We start from the raw sequence: 23,694 nt of genomic DNA, 5'->3' as shown, positions 1-23,694 counted from the left end.
TACCTTGAGCGGAGAATACCTTTTTATAGCCGAAGGTCCATGTCCTGGTCGAATTGGGCTTCCGAGGTTGCTGGGATGAGGTTAGCCATCGAGGTCCTTGGGATAGAGTCCTATTCCCTAGCAGAGTTGTCCTCCTCTCTCCTCCTATCCATGGTTGTACTTATCCGAGTGACGTGTAGCCGATGTGGCTGAGAGGGTAAGATGGGGGGCTACAGTAATAGCGTAGCACAGTCGGAACCGCAGAGCCGGTGTATGCCGCGGGGTTGGCCGGGCCGTACCGACGTGGTCGGGTGTGACTAGATGGCCACGTATCTCTTAAGGCCAGCTCAACCATAACCCGAACACCTTTCATGCATATCATTTGCATTGGGTTCGGGTTGATCTTGACTTTACCCACCAAAACCAAGTCAAAACCGGCCCAATCCCTACTAGCCCGTGTATCTAGTTCAGCACTACGAGACATACCAAGGGGGAGGGGAGGGGGTCTGGAATTCGGGTCCCCTGACCGTACGTTCAATAGTTTTCCCAAGAGGATACCCATGAGGTCACACATAGGAAAAACAAAAAAAGAGGTTTAGTATTTAAGCAAACTCTCTGCAATGACCTATCATGGAGGTTAGGGTTGCATGGGTGGGAACGATGGAATGAAAATGAGAGATTAAACAAAATTTGATAAAAACTGACATCCATCCTAATTCCGTTGGTTTCACAATGAGTGAGAGAATATGACTATCCGAACAGAAAATTTCACTAGTTTTAAGCTGATGTCCATCCTGTCCCTAGAGGAGGGACAGACTATTGGAACTCCAACCCATAACCCCTCCAAGTTAGGTGGGGACAGGATTGGATCCCAAGTCTCTACTGCTACCCGCAAGACCTCACCGATCAGTTAATTGCATCTTGCAATAGTCTCCATTCTGAATAAGCTGTGTTACGCGTCCGACTTGCACCGCATTTATTACGATTAGATTCATCGGAAGTCTAAGTGGATAGGTATATCTAAGAAGTCCATCAATAAAACTCATCACTGGGTAAGTTTTACCCTTCGTGCAACATACAAATTTTCAATTTATGAAACTTTATTTAAGTTTTCACCTGCATGCAACAAACAAATTTTCCAAAGAATGCCTTTTTTTTATAGGAGGAGGTCACGAGAAATATCCATTCTTCCACTGCCTCACCTGATAGTATATTCGTTGTCTCCGTATGGACCGTATCGACCTATAATGCCGTGGACACAGACAACCAACCATTTGACGTCTGCTATAATATTGTCTGCAATGATTCCAAACCGACAAACATTAAAAAGAAAACAAAGACAACCATTTCAAACGTGGGAGTACAGAAGTAGAGAAGCTTTAATTAACCACTGCCTAAGCAGTGTTTGGTAAGCGTTTACAGGTCTAAAGGCCGCATTTCCAGTAAGGCCGGCAAAGGCGGTTCAAAGTTCAAATGCGCTTTTAAGTGCTCTGCTCTTTCAGATTCCCACTAGTTGGGTGCTCTGTGTATCTTTTGCAAAGTCAGTCATTTCATTTCTCCTCCTAAAGTTACTATTCTTTCTTTCAATGTTATTCTCCATTTTGGCATAAATTTGTTTGAAATACATGATTTCTGTTAGGTGGCAGATTTTTTTTTTTTTTTTTCACTCTGTAACTCGATTTTCTTCATAGTAGAGATATCTTCCTTGGTTGAAAGAACAAAATAATCAAGTAGCTGAACCTTAAGCTTCTCTTTTATAAATTTATCCTTCTACTTTCAGTTTCCTTTTCTTGATTCCAACTGTTTAAATGGTAGATCTTTTGTTAAATATCTACTAAAGGCCCAGCTTGGCTAGAGTGTCTGATTGATTACAGTAGTTGGATGTACCTATTCACTTATGGCAAATATGCTCTGTAATCTGTATGTTATATGCGTACCAACAAATTACTGGTCATTTTTTTTTTCAGGAGAAAATGGAGCAGGAACCAGTTAATGTGAGTGAGTTTCAAAAATTGGCTAAGCAAATTCTTCCAAAGATGTACTACGACTTCATTACTGGTGGAGCAGATGACGAGTACACACTGCGGGAGAACATTGAAGCATTTCGTAGAATTACGTAATATGTCAGACTCCCTTTTTGTTGTTTAATCAAATGGAATTCACTATTTTACGATTAGCTTAATGAATTCTCAGATTTCGGCCAAGGGTTCTTGTTGATGTGAGCAGAATAAACCTCTCAACTACAATACTTGGTCATAAAATATCAGTGCCAATCATGCTTGCTCCCACGGCAAGGCATAAAATAGCTCACCCTGAAGGTTAGAATCCCCATGGGATGATTCTTCCATTAGTCTCCATTGTCAATCTTGATTCCAAGTTCTACTTTGTCAAACTTTCTTTTCTCAGGAGAGGTTGCAACAGCAAGAGCTGCAGCAGCATGTAACACTATTATGGTATAAGATGATCCTATTGTTGAAGTCAACTTCTTATTTAAATATGTGAATGTTCATGCTGTTTGAGCTATAGGTATTATCCTTCACATCGAATTGCACATTGGAGGAGGTCGCTTCAAGCTGTGATGCTGTTCGGTTCTTTCAATTATATGTATGCTATCCTTAATAAGTTTCTGTTATTGTACGAAATTTGGCTATTTTCTCAACAATATTGTGGTAGGCTTACTAATGTCAATTTCTGATAGGCTAGAGTTACAGTTACTAGGAACTTGAGTGATCCAGTTTTCCTGAATGAATAGGTATTAAAAAGACGGGACGTTTCAGCTCATCTTGTGCAGAGAGCTGAAAGTAATGGGTACAAGGCTATTGTTCTAACAGCTGACAGACCACGGCTTGGTCGAAGGGAGGCAGATATAAAAAATAGGTGAGGTTTCTGTTTAATTTGTTCATCCACTAGTTTTGGTAAGTTGGGTGCAGCCTAGTGAAAAAGATCATGATTACCCCAGCATATGGACCTAAGCTGTCTACTTAATGTTCTTTCTGTCTGGTAACTTTGTTATTGGTGTTTGTGCCTTATTATTAGGAGTGCCCCTTTATCAATTATTTATTTTCTTTTGATGGGGGTTTAAGTGTAAGAGCTGCCACTTTGTGCAAAAAAAAAGCCAAAGGTCAGGTCCATATTCTGTCCACCCCTTCGAAGACCCTAGATAGCTGGGACCAACATTGGGTTATGGCCATTTTTTGATGGAGGTGCATTGGGATCCAAAATCACTGTCCAATCCAATTGAGGATAATTCAATGAAGTTTGCCATAAAATAAGATCATCCTCCAACCACCAACTTTAAAACATTATTCTGGGACCTTCTGCAGACTGCTTTTACCCAAGGTGAAGATTTATGAAGGACTGATATCAACCAAATCTCATTCTGTGAGTAGAATGCTTTTTCATATCACTACACTCCTTTTACCGTTCAAATTATACTTGTACTCTTAGATTTAGAAAACTTATCAACATGTTTGTGAGTTCCACATGCTATTATACCTGTATGGTCCTCAGTTGTGGTTGCCTAACCTTTAAAATATCTTGTATTTTTGAGGACATCTTCAAAGATATCATTGGACTGATGAGTCCCATATGAAATAATTTGTGTACATTTTTCTTTTACAATATAGCTTTTGTTTCTGATTTTCGTATAGATAGTTATAAATTATTTTATTTTATTTTTTATTAATAGCCGGTATACATTTCATTGATACTATCTGAGATATACAGTTATATACATTATGGTGTATAGCCTTTCTCTCTCATTCTTTACATTAGAGCCAGTTCATTGCTGCTCTTTCCATTATCATCTGTTTGAGCTAACTATATGACACCAGAAAAACTTCCTTTACATTAGAGTGTACCTGTTCCAGTGCAGTATCCTGTTTACTTGCTCTCGAGCTCTGCAAAGGAGTTTGCAGACCTGGGGATCCAAGGGAGTTCTACTTCTATGGTACTATCCAGCTTTCTTGCTATCATGATTTGATATCCAAGGTGCCAAGGCCATTCCATTTCTCCTTTCAGCTAGTTAATGATTACCCATGAATCTCCTTCTATGATCAGATTTTGAGGCCTTTTTCCATGCCAACCTAATTCCTTGCAACAGCTAGCAATTTTGCTCTTATTGAGTTCTACACATTTATCGGGCCTGAAAATTTCAGATGCCACCTCTATGGTTTCTGGATACATCACTAGTGCTTGATTCACTTGGGTTTCCGATACTATATCAGAATTCATTTTCATCATATTTTGTGGTCAGGGTATCCAAGTAATGATACTTCTGTGCCTCCTAGTAGATGTTGATGCCACTACTAGCCACTCTAAGGATATTCATCTATGGTGAAACATTGAAACTCCATGGTATTAGTGCTGCAAATGTTATCCATTTATCTGAATCTGAATTCAAATTCATCCAGTTGAGGGTGATCTGAATTCATTCATTTATTATTGGATCAAATATGGATTCACTCCTATCCGATTTGATATTCCAATTAGATCCAACTTAATATATAAGCTTATGTATACTTAAAATTTATATTCCATCTGTTAGTAAAGTTGGTTTGAACATTGTGCTTTTACTAAAGAGTAATTGGTTTAAGTTTCAAAAAATTTATTTCCAATCTATTTTGTTCACGATATACAATATTTGTTAATAGAAAAGCGATGAGATGAAATTTACAGTGGCCACCCCTCCATTGGGAGTAAATTTTAGGGTTTGGAAAAAGTCATTTTGTTAATAATATATAACATTTTGATCATTTTTAGTTTAATTTATTAATGTTATTAAATATCAAATTGCAATCTCAATTTGATTTGCATGTGAATATAAATGAATCAAATTTGAATCCTCTTTATGTCCAATTTGATATGATCCTTTTGCAGCCCTACTGTAGAGATGATTTATGTTTCTTACATCTTTCCTTTTTTTGGATCTTGGGACCACTCTTTTATGTTGTAACTTATGTATACTATTCTTTTGTTTTATTCTTTCTTGTAAGAGAAGGACACAACTGCCATTTCCATAGCCTTGTACACTTAAATATAATATGATCATTTCTGGGCGTGTGACTCAAGAGAACACACCCTTCCATTTCCTAGTTCTTCTTCTTTGATTTGAACTGAATTGACATGGTATTAGAGCGGGTTTTTTCAACCTGTTCTTGATTGAAATCTGTTTTGGCTTGTGAGATCGACCCATCTACTTCAACTTTGGATCTCTTAGGTTGCTGTACTGATTAGCACAACTATGTTGTTCTTTCTCTGGAAGCAATAGGGTTTCCTCTCTCTCTCAATCAGATACTTCAATCGCTGTGAGACTTCATATCTGAAGTCGCTCAGGTCAGATTTATATAGATCTACAACTTAGTTCTGATTCAGATTACATTTGAAGGGTGTTTTGCCCTTCTTGTTCAGCAGTCCAGGAAACTTGCCTTTTTTGGACTGTTATCAGTTTGAAAACTTTGTGTGGCTGTTTTTTTATTGGGTTTTGCTTCCTCCTTGTGGCATGTGATTGGACACACATCTTCCATCAAGTTTTGTTTTCATTTGGACCTTCGGCTGCCCTACTTTCCTAAGTTCTTTGTTTCTTAGTTGCTGAAATGGCCATGGAGAAAAGGGATATTCTACCAGTAAAGTTCAATGGGACAAACTATGCCTTCTGGAAATTCTATTTCCAGTTCTATGTTGACTGAAATGGTCTATGGGGATTTGTGGATGGTTCCACAAAACAACCCGATGAATCTAATTCCAAGGGGTTGAAACAGTGGAAGATCGACAATGCCAAAGTTATGTCTTTCTTGGCTCTGTTGAAACTGAGATTGCTATTCCATTGAGAAGTTATCAGATTGCCAGTGAGATGCTCACCTACATGGAAGAAGTGTACCAACTTTCCAACATCTCTCGTCAGTATTAAATTGAGACAGAATTTTTCTCTTACAGTCAGGGTGAGAAGAAAATACAGTACTATGCTGGCTTTGTGAATTTGTGGACAGAATATGAATTGGTTCACATGGGTGAAACCACTTTTGCTTGTTGCATAAAAAATCTGAAAGAACATTTTGATAGGAGGAAGATCATGCATTTCTAATGCATCCGAGATTGTAAGTTCCACTTTTGCTTCTTTTAATAATGTTGATAAAGCTTGCATTTCTTATTGCATGAGTAAAAGCCATGTTTACCTTTTTCCTAATGTTGTTGAACATGCTTATGTTCCCTTTAATCTAGTACATAGTGATATTTGGTCATCTCCAGTTGTTTCCAGGTTGGGATATAAATATTTTGTTACATTTATCGATGACTGTACTCGCTTTATCTGGATATATTTTTTGAGAAACAAATCTAAAGTTTTTTCTATCTTTAGATCTTTCTTAGCAAACATTGGGGGTTCTCCATTCAGACTCGGGGGGTGAATACCTTGATGGAGACTTTCAAAACTTTTTGAGAGACAATGGAATTCAATTCCAGATATCTTCTCCTAGCACTCCACATCTTGAGCATAGTTTGGACCCTTCTTCATGATTCCCATGTTCTTACTCCATTTTGGGTGGAGGTGGCCAGCACTGTTGTGTATCTTATTAACATTCTTCCTTCATTTGTCTTACATAATACCTCTCCTTTCCAAAGCTTGTTTCACCATCCACCTGATTTTTCTATACTTCATGTCTTTGGTTGTGTGTGTTCTGTTCATGTTCCACTACATGAGCGCACAAAGCTTACTCCCCAATCAGCAATGTGTGTTTTTGTGGGGTATAGCCCTGATAATAAGGGCTTCCTTTGCTATGATCCTCAGTCTCGTTGAGTTTGTGTATCCCGCATTGTCATCTTTCTTGAAAACATTTCCTTTTTTGCCCACATTGTTAAGTTGCCTACTACTTTCATTTTGATGTTGTATTCTTTTGACTTTGTAGATTCTTCTAATTCACCTCCTATTCCAGAATTGCTCCATGTCTATTCCAAGAAGAGGCTAGCTGCTTCGTCTCCTATCGCTCTGCCCCCTTCATCACCAGAAGCTGATCCATCATCTCTAGCCATGAGTTCCTCTTCTTCTCTTGATCCTGTAAGTACACTTGCACCTATCCATGATCCCCAACCGTCCTTCGGTCCCCCTTTACGTCATTCATCTCGAGTTTCTCGCCCTCTTGACTGCTACGGTTTTCCATCAAACATAGCTCATTCTCTGCTGTTTTGTTTGTTACAGATATTCCTACATCACACCAGAAGGCTATGACTGTCCCACATTGGAAAGAAGCCATGGATATTGAGCTCCAAGCTCTTATTTAAAATGATACTTGGGACATGGTTCCTGTCCCTCCAGATGCCTCTCTAATTGGAAGCAAGTGATTATATTTAGTGAAACTTAATTCTGATAGGAGCCTTGATAGATATAAGGCACGTTTGGTGGCATAAGGATATAAGCAGGAGTATGGGATAGATTATGATGAGACACTTGCCCCCGTAGCTAAGATGACCACTGTTCATCTATTGTTGGCTATGTTCTGCAATTAAACACTAGGAGATTCATTAGATGGATGTCAAAAATGCTTTCTTACATGGGGACCTCAAGGAAACTATTTATATGAAGCCTCTACCGGGATACTAAGATGGTTTTCCCTTGGTTGTTGACTTAAAAAGTCCTTGTATGGTCTTAAACAAGCCCCCAGGGCATGGTTTCATAAATTTTGTTCAGTGATCACAGATGTAGGATTCACCCAGAGCTCTTCAAATTATTCATTGTTCATATCGAGACGTCCCCAAGGAATTACACTATTACTTTTGTACGTGGATGACATTCTTATTACCGGTGATGACAGTCAGGGTATTTCCTCTCTGAAACAGCTTCTCAGTCAGTCCTTCAAGATGAAGGACCTTGGTCATCTCACTTATTTCTTGGGGTTAGAAGTTACTGACTCTTCCCGTGGGTATTTTTTTAATCAACACAGCTATGCAATTTGCAAACCTGAGTGATGACAAATAGGTTAACACACCTCTTGAGATGAATCTGATGAAGGGAAGGGAGATCCATCATATGGATGGCCGAACCATGTAAGGTGGTTGGGCGAAATTTCAAAAAAATTCTTTCTCTCTTCAGGGAATCGTATTCCCTGATTTAGAAAAACTGCATTTTTCAAGGATCATTCTTGAAACAAACCGAACCAAATTTGTAACCAAAATGAGGAAGGGATATACTTGATACGGAATCCACAAACATAGCTCCCAACGTAGGTGTTCACACCCAAAGATGTCACCAAATCCCACCTCCATTGAAGATGACACAGCTTAAGATGAGGTAGGATCAACAAAGCAGTTATTCAGCAAGAACTGCAATCCTTTAACAAGGTCTTAGACAGTTTTGTATGCCCTTAGCTTCAATCAAGATGATGTACTTTATAAGTTTATTGTAAATGAATAAAAGTGCATATTTGATTCATGTTCCCTTGGTATGTTTCTGTGTAATACCCTTAAACTGGACACTTAATGAGATTCGTGTTAGTTTAGAATGTTCACAGCTAGTGGGTCGGTCTTGGGAGACCTATCCTGACAAGGCTGACACTGTGGTGCCACCAAATCGGTTGGGGTGGCCTGTCTCAGCTGCCAAGGTGAGACCCTAGGCACATACAGTGTAAGATTGATTGAATCTATGAACTGGACTAGATTTACAGTATTGCCCTGGACCTTGGAGATTGATGGGCAAAACTGGAAAGTTACACCCGACCCCTAGACTCGATTATGATACTGCACTAGGTGTCGGATTAGGCTGTCTTTGATATACCATTCAGTGAGATCCTTAACGGGGGTCAAAACCTGGGTATGTTGGGACAGTCTGAGAATTCATTTGAGTGGGTGATCATAGTGACAAGATCAGCCCCTTTGTCGGACAAAGGTAATGATCGGGAGTGCATTCTCACTGATGGAAACCAAGATTGCCGGCAGCCGATTTCAATCGTTGAGATTTGTTTTGCAAAATATATTTTATATGAGATATAAAAGTATATATATTATGGTTTCGAAATGATTTGCAAAATGTTTTAATTCCCGGGATCCATTTAAGCAAATAGTGCAACACTGTTCCTTGCAGCCGAGGGAGAGGTCCTCTCTTGTCGGGCAGTGTTTGATCATTATGGGCTGAGAGGTTAAGTGTAAGACCATTGAGGATAATACCTGATGGGCTAATCTTGCATCTGCCCACAGTCCCTGGGTGTTAAAAGGTGGTTTGGCCCAGGGACCACTTAGGGTAAGTGTTGGGCCCATAGAGCCCATGAGATGGGTTTCAGGGGGTGCACTGTCCATAATAGTGTATTCGGTTAGGCCTTGTAACAAAGGCTGGGCCAAACCCATGTGGCTGATGTGTAGATCAATGTTTGGGTCCCACGCCATACAAGGAAGCCCAACTGGGTAGCAGTTTGGAAGGCTAAGTGAGTACATAACCTTAAATGGGCCTTAAGCCCATTTCGAACTGGACTGATTTGATTAGTCATGGGGCCAATTCTGAGATGGATCAGCTGATAGGATTGGGCCTAGACCCTATCCACTTAGAGAGTCCAAGATCTAAATAAGATTTAGATCTGGAAGCCTCCTAATTAGATTAGGAGATGGCTGATCTGATCTGCAGATAAGATAAGGGTTGTCCCTTATCACTTAAAATGGACTTCTAATCCAAATATGATTTGGATCAGTAACTCCTAATGGGATTAGGAGCTGATCCCTTTAAGTCTATAAAAGAAGGAGGGGGGCGGTAGCCTTTTGACATGCAACCAACACATTCTTGTCTTTAGAGCTAAAATCACAAGAGAGAATTCTGCACCCTGCGAATACTCTCTTGCCGCATCCTTCCGGCAGCCGCCGCCTCCAGCAGTTCGATCTCCTGCTCTCTACAGGAGTAATCAAGATTTGATCTTGATACCAATCTTTTGGGGAAAAGATTGATTGGAGCTGTATTCACAAGCCATCATGTTGATTCTTGCGAAGGGTCAAGTTCTTTTGGAAGAATACTGTTGATTCTTCTCTATCCTACACTGCACCATTTTCAGTGGGAGCAGATTTTGGAACCTTCCTTAGGCGTGAACACCTCCATTGGGAGATACTGTTTCTCTGTATCAGGTACATCCTCCCTCTTACTTCTTTTGGTTCAGATCTGGTTTGGTAGTGGTTCAAGATTGATCATTGAAAAATATGTTTTTCTAAAATAGGGAATTCGATTCCTTGCAAAGATGGTAGAAATTTTTGAAATTCGCCCAATCCATTCCGCAAGATTTGGGCATCCATATGATGGATATCCCCATCCCTTCACAAGGATCATGCAGGGGATGTGAGCACAACTTCAGATCTGATTTTTCTAGTTAAAATCAGAATCAAGAACAATTCTCGACCAGTCCAAGACTATGGAGATCGAACTGGGTAGGGCAGAAAGAACAGAGGAAAGAACTGGATTCAGCAAAAGTGTTTAACAGAAGGATTTCGCCCACTATTTATAACCTCTCTGGATCAGCTTCCTAATCCTATTCGGAAAGGGTTCTTTGATCAAAGTTTTTATTTGGATCTGAACTCTTAAGTGGATAAGACTTATCTTATCCTCTTGTTGATACATATCCAGATCTAAGCCCAAATTCTACCTTATTTAATTAATCAAATTATCCCAGTTCGAAATGGGCTTTAGGCCCATTAAGTTATCAAGCTCACTTCCCTTTTAATTTACTGGCTAGCTTGTCTCTCTTTGTATGGTGTGGGACCCTAACATTGATCTCCACAAAAGCCATATGGATTCAGCCTAGCCTTTGTTATAAGGTCTGGCCGAATTCACTACTGAAGACAGTGAACCCCTAAGCCCATCAGTATGGGTTCTTAGTAGGCCCAACATTTACACTAAATGGTCATTGGGTCCAGCCACCTTATGAAGTCTTAAGGACTTTGGACTTAAGTGAGATTAGCCCATCAGGTAAAACCCTAAATGGTCTTACACTTAATCTCTTAGCCCATAATGATCAAACACTGTCTGACAAGAAATGACCTCTCCCTCGGCTTCAAGGTACAGTGTCACACTCTCTACTCAGAATGGATCCTGGGAATTATAACCTTTGGAAACCTTTTTCATAAAAACATAATATATATATATCTTTGTATAAATATATTTTGCAAAACAAATTTCAAACACATTTGAAATCCACTACCAATAGTTTAAGTTTCCATCATAGAGAGTGTTGTCCCCGATTATTCACTTTGTCCGACAAAGGGGCTGATTCTGTCACTATGATCACCCACTCAAGTGAATTCTCAGACTACCCCAACATACCCAGGTTTTGACCCCCGCTAAGGATCTCACTGATTGGCATATCAAAGATAGCCCAATCTAACACCTAGTGCAATACCATAATCGAGTCTAGGCGTTAGGTGTAACTTTTTAGTTTAGCCCATCTGTCTCCAAGGTCCAGGACATAACTGGAAAATGGTCTGGTTTAGATTTTCAAACAAACCCACACTACATGTGCTTCGGGTCTGACCCTGGCAGTTGAGACAAGCCACCCCAATTGACTTGGCAACACATTAGTGTTAGCCTTGGCAGGATAAACCTCCTCAGGTCTATCCAACGGCTGTAAAGATTCTGAACTAACATGAGTTTCATAAGTGTCAAGATTAAGGGTATTACACAAAAACACACCATATATAATATGAATCAATTATGTACTATTATTCATTTACAATAAATGTTGAGAGTACATCAATCTGATTGGAGCTAAGGGCATACACTGTCTAACATCTGAAACCTTCGAAGGATGATGGGGACCCCCTAGCAGACGCTACTCTTTATCGACAGCTTGTTGGTAGTCTGATCTACCTCACCATGGCACATCCAGATATCTCTTATGTTGTCCAAGTGGTTAGCCAGTTCGTCTCTTCTCCTCGACAACTGCACATGACTGTAGTCCTTTGTATTATCAGATACATTCGTGGAACCCTTTCACATGGCATTTTCTTTCCCGCATCTCCTTCTCTTGGCTTATCCGTCTATGCAGATGCTGATTGGGAAGGATGCCCAGATACTAGATGCTCCACTACTGGTTGGTGTGTTTTTCTTGGTGACTCTCTCATATTCTGGAAGTGTATAGAGCAACTGACTGTTTCCAAGTCCTCTATTGAGGCTGAGTATAGGGCTATGTCATCCGTTTGCAGTGAGATTATATGGCTAAGAGCCCTCCTTGATGACCTTGGCATCTCCTTGTCATCTCTAGTTCCTATTTATGCTAATAATGTGAGTGCTATCAAGATTGCATCCAACCCTGTCTTCCATGAGTGGCCAAACATATAGAGGTTGACTGCCGCTTCATTAGAGATCAGTTTTCTGCTGGACACATATCTTTGTCACACGTATCTTTTGCCCCAACTTGTTGACCTATTCATAAAGGCTATAACCCATGCTCGCTACCAGTTTCTAGTTGACAAACTGATGCTCGTACCTTGGCATCATTTTGAGGGGGTGTAGAGACTGATTTATGTCTCTTACATCTTTCCTTTTTTGGCTCTTGGGACCACTCTTTTATGTTGTAACTTATGTATACTATTCTTTTGTTTTATTCTTTCTTGTAAGAGGACAAAACTGTCCTTTCCATAACCTAAAACACTTACATATATAAGATAATCATTTCTAGGCGTGTGACTCGAGAACATACCCTTTCATTTCCTAGTTTTTCTTCTCTAATTTGAACTGAATTGACACCTACATGGTGTTTACCCAATTTATCACCCATATTTTTATCAACCTCATTTGGAAGTTATTTTATTTTGTATTTGAAGTTATAATCTTGATATAATTCTTTACTCAACTCAGCCTCAATCCAACTATATGAAACCTATAGCTGAGCTGAGGGTACTAAGGTGGATAAATGTTAAAACCAGAGAGGGTAGGGATTTAGGATGGTCAATTGGACTGGATTTGATCCAATCCAATCCAATCCAATCCAATCCGATATTGGTCCATTTACAAATGGATTAGACCCAATCCAATCCAAACCCATACAAATCAAGTCCAATTAAAATGCAAATGGACCGGATTGGGTCCAATCCAATCCAAAGTGAATCAAACACCAAAATAACATGGGAAATCCAAAAAATATATAAAAAAAACTACAACACCTGTGACAATCCAATCCAGTCAAATTAAAATGCAAATGGACCGGATTGGGTCCAATCCAATGCAAAGTGAATGAAACACCAAAATTACATGAAAAAACCCAGAAATATTAAAAATGCAAAAACATCTGCTGCAATTCCAGTCCAATCCAATTAAAATGCAAATGGACCAGATTGGGTCCAATCCAACCCAAAGTGAATGAAGCACCAAAATCACATGAAATAAACCCATAAAATATAAAAAAAATACAAAAACATCTGCTGCAATTCCAATCCAATCCAATTAAAATGCAAATGAACCGGATTGAGTCCAATCCAATTCCAGTTCTCCTTATTAAGAAAAAACTCATCAATAAGACAACTTTGTACTTTTGCAAGTGTTCCAAGCTGCTGCAAAACTCTCAAGCTTGTCATAACTGTTAGATGCTGAATCTAATGCCCTGCAAGATGGATCAAAAGATTGAGAACCAGATTCAAGGGATTCTCTCCTTCCTACAATACAAACCATTCACCCTTCAAAAAAAAAAAAACACAGGTAAAAGGATTAGGTGAAACCTGCCACAGTGGATGATCCTTCAGAAGAGAGATCACAATTATCTTCCTGCTGACTGACAATAACAAATGACTCGGGTATTTGAACAACATGAGCATTAACAACCATTAAAAATAAAGTCAAAATAACAACAATGGAATCAAGTGGAGGAACTAAGGCTTTTTCCAATGCTAGTTAGATCCTGTCAAATGTAACTATGCTGAGACTTAAGTCAGCTAAACAGATGAGACAGTGACCCCCACCACACAGTGACCTGAGAGAAAATCCATTTCTGCCACCACCAGCCAACTATAAGTTCAAGTTGAAGCCCATTTCTGCTTAAGTCAAATGCAGATGAAACAAAATGTCATGCTTATAAAAATGGAAATCTATATTGGGTCAAGGTTGCTGACAGATGTATTCTCAAGACTGAAGTAATAAAGTAAACTTTTAACTAATGATTTTCGTAAAAGATCCAAACCCAATGAACATGACAAACGGCAAGGAAAAGAGAAAAATACAAGCACATCTGAGACATCTGATGAAAAAGGTGCTAGAAATAAATGAAAATAATACAAAATAATAAGTAATATGACTATGGCTTCAAGCAATTATAAATCAAATTTGAGATGTTGATCTCCTTCTCCTACACTACATAAAAAGGGGTAAAAACTAAATTGCAATAACAATTGTAAATAAAATGTGGTTCAGACTTCTTAACCATAACAAAAGATGATTGAGTGTAGGGCTGAGTTCTGCAATTGCTGGCAAAATGAGATGACTGCAAGAAACAGTAGGATGGGTTATGGGGCGGAAACAGATGTAAGAGTGGAGAAGGTAGAAAAGTTTAGAAGAGACTATGTGTGGAACAATTTTAGCTGTTACATGTTGGTGGAAAGGTTTGCTTTAAGGAGAATGGATGGAAGTTTGTTGCTAACATATGATTTTAGGCATACACATCATATCCAAAGCAGATGGGATGAACTCTGTGCAATTCTATCAAGTTGCAACATTAAATGTATATCACCGTGTTGATGATGCATCAGGTTAACTGGAAAATGTTGAGTTATATAGGTATTATCAGCTTGACAGGATGCAAGTGCATCTCCATTGGAACCTTTAACTTGTACCTTTGCAGGCAAGTATCAGACCTAACATTCCATGTCAACTGCTGACAATCCTCCATCCCATGTATAAATCTGAAAATCTGTAAATTTGTAAATTATATCTGCCCCTCTTCAAACCTCCCATTCATGTGTGTTATGGGATTAAAGAGGCATTGGGACTTTCTATTGTCTAATGGTTAAAAAGTCTGAACTCAACCCTACAACCAAGCTTGCTGTCTCCTCTGCTGGATTTTCTTTCTCAAGCTTTCTTTTTCTCCCTCCCCACCTTTGATATATCTCCATATTTCCAGAACATACAGAAGCCTATCATTAATTTCTAGTTCATATATATCCTAAAAGTTGTTTAAGTGATCAATATACATCGAGTTGCCAAACAGAAAAAAAATCCTACTTAAACATAATGTCTGTATTTTAAATTGCTTATAGGAAGAGACATTATCTCCATCTTCTTAGACCATATGGAAGCTCATCATTAATTTTTCAGTTCCTATATCCCTAAAAATTATTTCAGTACTCAAAATATATGAACATGCTAAAGATACAAAAGTTTCTCCTTCTTAATCTGTAAGCCAATTCCTTAACACCAGAACAACATACTTCATTTCTATGGAAAAATGGCATTTGAAGTTTTAATGTACCAGCCATCAGAGGCATTGAAAGTCTATAAAATTTCAAAATGAAATCAGAGAACCATTTCTTGAAACCTGAGGATCCAAAGCAAACAAGATGTATTAAAACACTTACCAACGAGAAAATGTAACCACACAGGCCCCTTAATCCACCTTTGAACAATTGTAATTGCTGCAAACGGAACATAGATGTCAATACAAACTTAGACAAGGACTGACATTTCAAATGGTTAAGCACATAATCTTCCACAGGCTTCAGATACAAATTATGACATAATCCAATTAATAGATCACTGTCAAAAGTAATTAAAGAAAGTAGAAACCTGGACAATCTTCATTGAAAACAAATTGCGAAGGTAATTATAACACTACTGTTTCTGCTGCTGTTACTATTACCATATTATTTTTTGCCAAATCAAAATCTTCAAAAGGATATAAGTGAACAATGTAACTGATAGTACTCAATCTTCAGTCCTCCATTTACCACCAATGAAAAGAATAAGTACACACTAAACAGACCATTGGTCCCAAGTTTTTTGGATAAATTTGTACAGATAAAACAACAAACAGGTAACCCCCAAACAATGAGAAAGAGCCAGAAATAAAAGTGCATGTCAGAAATAATTCTAGCCATATAATCTGGGCCGTTAGGCTTGGACATTTCAATTGGGACTGAACCATTTGCAGCTTTGCAAGACTTAAGGTCAGCAAAATCTTTAAATTCAAGTGGAAGGATACACTAGAGTTGCGGTCAGCTGGCTTAGAGAACAAGGACAAGAACATTGACAGCACAATCTGATTCTAAGGGAAATTAAGTGTTTCACAAGGGAGGCAAACATAGTGAATGGGCTTGCTGACACTTTAGCCAAAAAAGTACACAGAAAACATTGACAGCATAATCTCTCTCTAACCACATCATTAATGGAGAAATATCTAGACTCCTCTCTAGTGTTAAAACTAATAAGCCCTCATTTTTTTTTTCAATCAATAGCATGATCAAACAGATTTTATTAGAAATATAAACCATGCTGTGGCAATATACAGAGATGGGCAAAACCATATACAACAGCATAGAGCTGAAAAACTAAAACTGGCTGAATCCTTCTTATTCATAACCTATCCATACTTCTCCAATTCATTCCTCACTATTGTTGCTGCAATGGACTCTAATCAACCTAGGAGAGAGGTCCTGAAGGGTCATTTCCCTTCTTGTTCTTAACCCGAGCTGGTATGAGATGAGGGTAAAGTTTCCAACAAGTGTCTCTAGTATGCTTAGTCTTCTTGAAATAATCAAACACCAAGTTCTTCTTGTCCTCCCTCCTAGCCTCACCACTCCCCTTGTCTCCATTTGGCTTAGATTTAACTATACCAACCATAGCTGACTAATTAATCCCAGGCTGTCTCAACATGACATTCATCTTTCTCTCCTCTCCAGAGACAAAGGCATAGGCTTGAGAAAGAGTTACACTTTCTCTAGAAAGGAGGTGTTGCTAAGCAATGTCAAATTCAGGGTTCAACCCAACCAAGAACTCAAAAACCTTTTTCTTTTCTACCAACCCCTGATAGGTTGATGCATCCTTCATACTCTCCCAAATCACTGTTTCTAAGTGGTCGATCTCTTGCCAAAGAGTTTTCAGTGTGGAGAAATATGTGGCAAGAGGTATATCTCCCTGTTTTGTACTAATCACCTGATTCCTTAACTGATAGGCTCTATCTACATTTTGTTTCTGGGAATAGGTTTCAGTCACTTCATCCCAAATCTCCTTTGTAGTATTAGCCCACAAGAAATTTTTACCAATATGAGGTAACATAGAGTTACATAGCCAAATCATCACCATGTAATTCTCCTATACCCACTAGAAGGGATTTGTATCAAGTTTCTTCTCCTCCCCAGTGATGTACTAGAAACAAAGCGAGTGCTACAAACCAGATTAAAACAGCAGTATCCTTTTTCTGTTGAGTCATATCCCAAAAAGACATACTTGTGTGCTTTAGACTCAAACTTATGTCTTTGATGACTGTGAACATGAACATAGCAAGTGCACCCAAATGATAAAAAGAATGAAAAAAATTGCCAGATTGCACAATATGGAAAGGAGAAACATATCTTTTATTACTCACTGGAAAAGATTGTCTTCAATGTTTTGCAAGTTCATATGACTCACAATGAAGATTCGATAGGGATATTCCCTTAAACATTTTTGGAAACAAATGACTCAAAGTTGAAAAAGACAAATGACCAAATCTGAAATGACATATCATGACTTTATTAACTAACTCTGATAAAATAGACTCTGAAGCTACTCCATTAGGTAATTCAGGATTTTGATCATATACATCCAGTAAGTATATCCCATTCGCCTCATGTCCACTCCATTAGGTGCTTTCCCATACGACTGCTTCCATAACATCTATCTCCTGCCATAGTGACTTCAACATCAAATAGTAGACAACCACATTGTTCTCCCTTTGTTTTAAATTTTTTACATCGTTCTTCAGTTTGTAGGCCCTTGCAACATTTAATTTTTAAGAGTATGTTTCTATAACACTCCCAAATCTCCTTGGCTGAAGTCATCCACAAATAGTGTTGACTTATGTGGGGTTGCATCGAATTTACCAACCACCCAATAACTGCATAGTTATCTTGTATCCATTTCTCATATGTAGGATCAGTCTCTTCTGGCATCATCTTACTACCCATGAGAAACCTTAGTTTACCTCTACTACAGACATGGATCTTAATAGATTGTGCCCAAAGAGGCTAATTTGTTCCGTCAAGTTTAATTGTAGTATCTCCTATTAGAATGGAATCTATAGGACCAACCCCCGACATCGGGATCTGCTTCACCTCACTTTCAGATTGCTCCATCAATCAAACGAAGATAAAAAAACAATGTTTCCAACCTTTATAGACCTAACTAAGGTCAGTCAGGCACTCAAAAGTCACAAAACTAGGGTTTCACTATACTTGGCCTCCAGGGAGAAAGAAATAAGAGGTATCCGCTCAAATCAAAGCTATCCAAACCACTTCCAACTGCAGCCGCCCACTTTTGGAGATAAAAAGGAACCCTCTAAGCCTTGAGTGCCACATCCAAACAGCCTCTTCAACCCGTGACTAAGGAAACTGATGAGTTACCGCTCACCTCGGAAGCCCCTTCGAGGGTGGCTTAACCTCCTGAAATAAAAGATGAAGGGGAAGAAGAGAAGGGAAGGTAGGAAGAGGATGGACTCAGAGAGAGAAAAACGAAGGGATATTCATTCACACCTTTCATTATATGATTATGGCCTTATATAGCTGGCCTATAGGTGTAGTCATAGAGGGAATATCCTCTGATTGCAGGGTAACTAACTCTGGAAGATATCATGGAGGGAATATCCTCTGGCTGCAGAGTAACCAACTCTAAGTCTAACTAACTCTGGGTCTCTGTCGCGTGTCCTTTCAGTCTCCTTGTGAACTGCTGATGGGTGGCGGTCTGCTCCACTCCCATAGTTGGGTTCGGGTGGAGTGTTTGGGTCCCAACAATTCCTCCCTCCTTAGCATTGACCTTGCCCTCAAGGTCTAGGTTTGGAAACCTCTCGTTCAGCCTTAGATAAGGTTCCCAAGTGGCGTCTTCTGGAGACAGCCCAACCCATTCTACCTTGGCTTCTGCCACAACCTGCCCACCTCGTCAAACCCAACGGAAATCCACAGGATGAAATTCAAAGTTTGAAGGGCTTCCTTGCCACTCAGTTCGAAGTGAAAGATCTAGGACCCGCCAAATACTTCCTTGGAATTGAGGTTGCCCGATCAAAAAAGGGTATCTTCATCTCCCAAAGGAAATATGTCTTAGATTTGCTTAAGGACACTGGAAAGATTGGGGTTAAACCAGCTGACTCTCCCATTAACCCCAACCATAAGTTAAGTGACAGCCAAGGTGAACCTCTTAAGGATGTGAAGCAATTTCAGAGGCTTGTAGTGAGATTGTTGTACCTCTCTATGACTCGTCCAGACATGGCATATGTTGTTGGTGTCCTCAGCCAATTCATGCATGCACCTAGGTCCACTCATCTTGAAGCAACGGAGAGAATACTGCGGTATCTTAAGAAGTTCCCGGGTGCTGGCTTATTATTCCAGAAACATGGACATTTGAGAGTTGAAATTTACACAGATGCGGATTGGGTTGGATCTCAAAGTGACAGAAGGTCTACTAGTGGTTACTGCACCTTTGTAGGAGGGAACCTTGTTACTTGGAGGAGTAAGAAGCAAACCGTGGTAGCTAGATCCAGTGTTGAAGCTGAGTACCGTGCAATGGCACACGGAGTAGCCGAAGGTATGTGGATAAAGAATTTATTGGGAGAGTTGGGTTTTCCAGTAGATAAACCCATGACTCTACTCTGTGACAACAAGGCAGCTATAAGTATCGCTGCCAACCCGGTACTACATGATAGAACAAAGCACATTGAAGTTGACAAGCACTTTATCAGAGAGAAAATCATCACAGGCGAAGTATGCACTCCATACATCAGCTCTGAAGACCAACTAGCAGACATCTTTACAAAAGGGCTAAACCATTCCAGACACCAAGGTCTCTATGACAAGTTGGGCATGATTGATATCTATGCCCCAACTTGAGGGGGAGTATTGACAGGTGTATTATATGTATTGTACACAGGTTTAGTGCCGCATGGGTATTTTTGTAATTTTGTAGACCTATTATGTTGTATGGCCAGTATAGTATAAATACAATGCTTCACTCGACTGAAGCTGTTTTTTTTAGGCCTTAACTCAGTAGCCTCCTCTTCTACTTCTTCCTTCTTTCCTTTCTTCTTCTCCTTCTCCTGCTCAACAGAGGGAATATCCTCTGGTTGCAGAGTAACCAACTCTGAGTGTAACTAACTCTGGGGCTCTGTCGCGTGTCCTTTCTATCTCCTTGTGAACTGCTGATGGGTGGTGGTCTGCTCCACTCCCATAGTTGGGTTCGGGTGGAGTGTTTGGGTCCCAACAAAAACTCTCTAGTCGACTAGGGTTTTGGGAAAAAATAATCTGCAGTCCCACTTTCTTGGCGATCTTTGGCCAAATTCAAACTCTCCAAACCCTCTACCAACTAGGCAAACAAGATCTCTAAATGATCAGCAATTTATCTGTCCATACACCTTTCGATTAGAAAAAAGAAGTGTGGGAAAAAAAGGAAAAAAGAGAAAGGCGAAAGGGCGACTTGCTTTGATATGAAGATGTGATTCAAACCAATAAAATTAGCAGAATAATTTGGATTAAAGCAAAAGAAAGTAAGGAAGAAGAAGAAGGCAACAAGAAGAAGAAGGAAGGTTGGAGAAGAAAGGAGAAAGAAATTAGCAGTTCGATAATCTCCTCTTTTCCCCCAATAATCTTTTATTAAACTTAAGTTACATAATTTACAAGTCTGCCCTTAAGTAGGCATCCACATCAGCACTATACTTAGAAAACATAAACAAGAGCTAAAGGCCCATAAAGAAAAGGCCCAATAGGAAAACAGAACAAGAAAGAACTAATAAGAAAGACACTAATGGGCTAAGGCCCATTTGGCCCAGTCTCTCTACAGTTTCTAAGTGGTTGATCTCTTGCCAAAGAGTTTTTAGTGTGGAGAAATACGTGGCAAGAGGTCTATCTCCCTTTTTTGTACTAATCACCCGATTCCTTAACTGATAGGCTCTAGCTACATTTTGTTTTTGGGAATAGGTTTTAGTCACTCCATTCCAAATCTCCTTTGTAGTGTTAGCCCACAAGTAATTCTCCTGTACCCACTGGGAGGGATCTGTATCAAGTTTCTTCTCCTCCCCAGTGATGTACCCTAGTTTCTCATGAGCACCAATGGCCATGATGGCTGATTGTGCCCATTCTAGGTAATTTGTACCATCAAATTCCATACCCAAAAATATCACTACTACCTCCAACACCCAGACCCATGTTACCGGTGGATTTCTGCCCAGTACTCCAACTCTCCATTGTACTTCAAATAGTTCAAAGGCAGGAAATAATTAGGTAGAGAACCTCCAAGATCAAATCGATCTCACACACAAAGGTAGCAGATCTTTCCAGAAGAAGAAAACCCTATCTGGAGAGAAATCTCTCTCCTCCCACTATCTCCCACTGGAGAGAAATGTGAATCGGTCACTCTAGAGGGCCTAGAAAATCCCAGAAACCTAACCACTCCCTATACAAAACCTAGAGAAGTCCAATAATGCTTGAGTGCCCAAGATCGGACCAAAATTGAAGAGTCCAACTTGACTAGGACTCTTCCCAGCATTCCAGTTCTTCCTGATTTTGATGCCAAAACATAGATCACCCTTCTTATGACTAGAAAACACCAAAAAACTCCAAGAACTAGGCAATCTGAAGTAGATTGATCAGCCCTTTATCTCCTCATGCAATGGGCTGATCTAGGACTGCATGGAAGAACTCCAACAAACCATAGCTGAGCTTTGATACCAAGTAGAAAACTGCTGAAATAAAAAACTGTAAAAGAAAAAGAATATTTCTTGGAGAAGAAGATAAGAAAGGAGAAAGAGAATATAAGAAATTTGAGAGATAAAAGAGAGCAATAATGCTAGCTGCCCTCTTCACTATTATTTATAGTCTAAAATAATAAAGAGTACAAAGACAAATATGCCCTTATAGGGCAACTAACACAAAAGAACAGCATAAAACACTTGAAAGAACTGCTCAAAAAGGACCCAACAAGAGTGTTGTGGTCCCCACTTCCTATCTAAACAACAAATATTCAAAAACTACCACTGTAAACTGCATAAACTGTCTAAAACCTCAACACTCCCCCTCAAGTTGGGAGTAAATGTCACACATTCCCAACTTGCATAGATTTTGTTCAAGCTTGTTCTTTGCAACCCCTTTGGTGAGGGCATCAGCCAACTGTAGTTCAGAGAAGACATAAGGCAAGCAAACTTCTCCAGTTCCACAATTCATGACCAACTGATATAATTCTCGTAGAACCCCAAAAGTGAAACAGATTTAAATAATTCAAGAAACAAAGTTTTCAAGGATACAAAGAATAAATGGCCAAGTCTAACATGCCAAGACTTAAGGATTCTTTATTTAAAGAAAAAAACAAGACTAGAGTTGCTAGATCAACATTCTATAACATGCTAATATAAATAATTTAAAAAATAGATTTCATTTGCTTTATGAATTCTGTCAATTGTCTTCCTTGTATCAAAGCCCTAAAAAATACAATAATGATAGTAGAAGATGAACTGTAATCAGTCTTGAATCCTAATAGGTTTTATGTTTACAAAACAGAAGAAAAGGAGAGAAAAGGAGAGAGAATAGAAGAGAAACAAGAGAACACAAATGGTTGAAAGGAAGGACAGATTCTTACAGATCTACCGCCGCCACTTTCTTATTATTTATAGGTTATGTTTAGTACATAATGGAAAGGACAAATCTGCCCTTAGTACTTACATAATAAATAAAGTAAATAAAAGCTGAAATAAATAACAACTGAGTTAACAAACTGACGTTACTATAACTAGAACAAATAACTACACATACTGTCCTATGAACACAATGGGGCCCACATCAGTGTTCTCTACACTCCCCCTCAAGTTGGAAGTAGATATCTATCATTCCCAACTTGGATAGGTCTGTCTCTAACTTCTTCCTTGGTACAACCTTGGTGAGGATATCCGCGAGCTGCATATTAGATGTGATGTACGGAAGACACACTTCTTGTGATGTGACCCTTTCTCACACAAAATGTCGATCAACTTCGATATGTTTAGTTCTGTCATGCTGCACTGGGTTGTGGGCTATATTAATAGCTGCCTGATTATCACAATACAACATTAAGGGCTTTTCATAGTCAATACCCAACTCTTCAAGTAGTGACCTCAGCCACAAGATTTCAGCCACTCCATTAGCCATTGACTTGTATTCCGCTTCAGCACTGGAGTGGGAAACAACACTCTGCTTCTTACTACTCCAAGAGACAATGTTACCTCCCACAAGGGCACAATATCCAAAGGTAGACCTTCTGTCGTCAACACTCCTAGCCCAATCTTTATCTATATAGACTTCCACCCTCATGTGATTATTGTTCTTGAGCAGTATACTTCTACCCGGGCATCTCTTCAAGTATGCTAATATTCTCTCTGCCGCAAGAAGATGAGAAGTTCTAGGGGAGTGCATGTACTGGCTAACAACACTAACTGCATAGCTGATATCCGGCCAAGTGAGGCAGATATATAGGAGTTTTCCAACCAACCATTGGAACATAACTTTGTCTTCAAGAGGCTCCCCTCCCTCTGCACTAATCTTGTGATTTTGTTTGATGGGTGTATC

General features: G+C 39.3%; 1 protein-coding gene and 1 long non-coding RNA gene across 4 annotated transcripts in view; both read left to right on the top strand.

Annotated features, from left to right (window-relative positions):
- Positions 1-693: 693 nt before the first annotated feature.
- The window catches only part of LOC148846305 (peroxisomal (S)-2-hydroxyacid oxidase GLO4-like), a 124,247-nt gene continuing 101,246 nt past the window's right edge, over positions 694-23,694 (top strand). The window contains exons 1-8 of one of the 3 annotated variants that reach the window (XM_088955001.1): positions 694-1,031; positions 1,142-1,519; positions 1,947-2,095; positions 2,173-2,297; positions 2,386-2,432; positions 2,506-2,583; positions 2,732-2,856; positions 3,303-3,360. In XM_088955001.1, the coding sequence (XP_088811127.1) occupies positions 1,953-2,095; positions 2,173-2,297; positions 2,386-2,432; positions 2,506-2,583; positions 2,732-2,856; positions 3,303-3,360 (576 nt within the window). In that variant the 5' untranslated portion in view covers positions 694-1,031; positions 1,142-1,519; positions 1,947-1,952. Of the gene's footprint in view, positions 1,032-1,141; positions 1,547-1,946; positions 2,096-2,172; positions 2,298-2,385; positions 2,433-2,505; positions 2,584-2,731; positions 2,857-3,302; positions 3,361-23,694 lie in introns of all 3 variants that reach the window. The other 2 variants (XM_088955002.1, XM_088955003.1) reach the window with 2 other exon arrangements.
- LOC148846306 (uncharacterized) lies at positions 6,894-7,496 on the top strand. Its single transcript, XR_016102228.1, has 2 exons — positions 6,894-7,030; positions 7,172-7,496. It is a non-coding gene; the product is annotated as an uncharacterized LOC148846306 (long non-coding RNA).

This window comes from Nelumbo lutea, chromosome 7 (assembly GCF_056320005.1).
Source record: "Nelumbo lutea isolate HS-2025 chromosome 7, American lotus-T2T, whole genome shotgun sequence".
NCBI lineage: Eukaryota > Viridiplantae > Streptophyta > Magnoliopsida > Proteales > Nelumbonaceae > Nelumbo > Nelumbo lutea.
The sequence above is the reverse complement of the archived record's forward strand: the minus strand, read 5'-3'. Positions and strand labels throughout refer to the sequence as shown.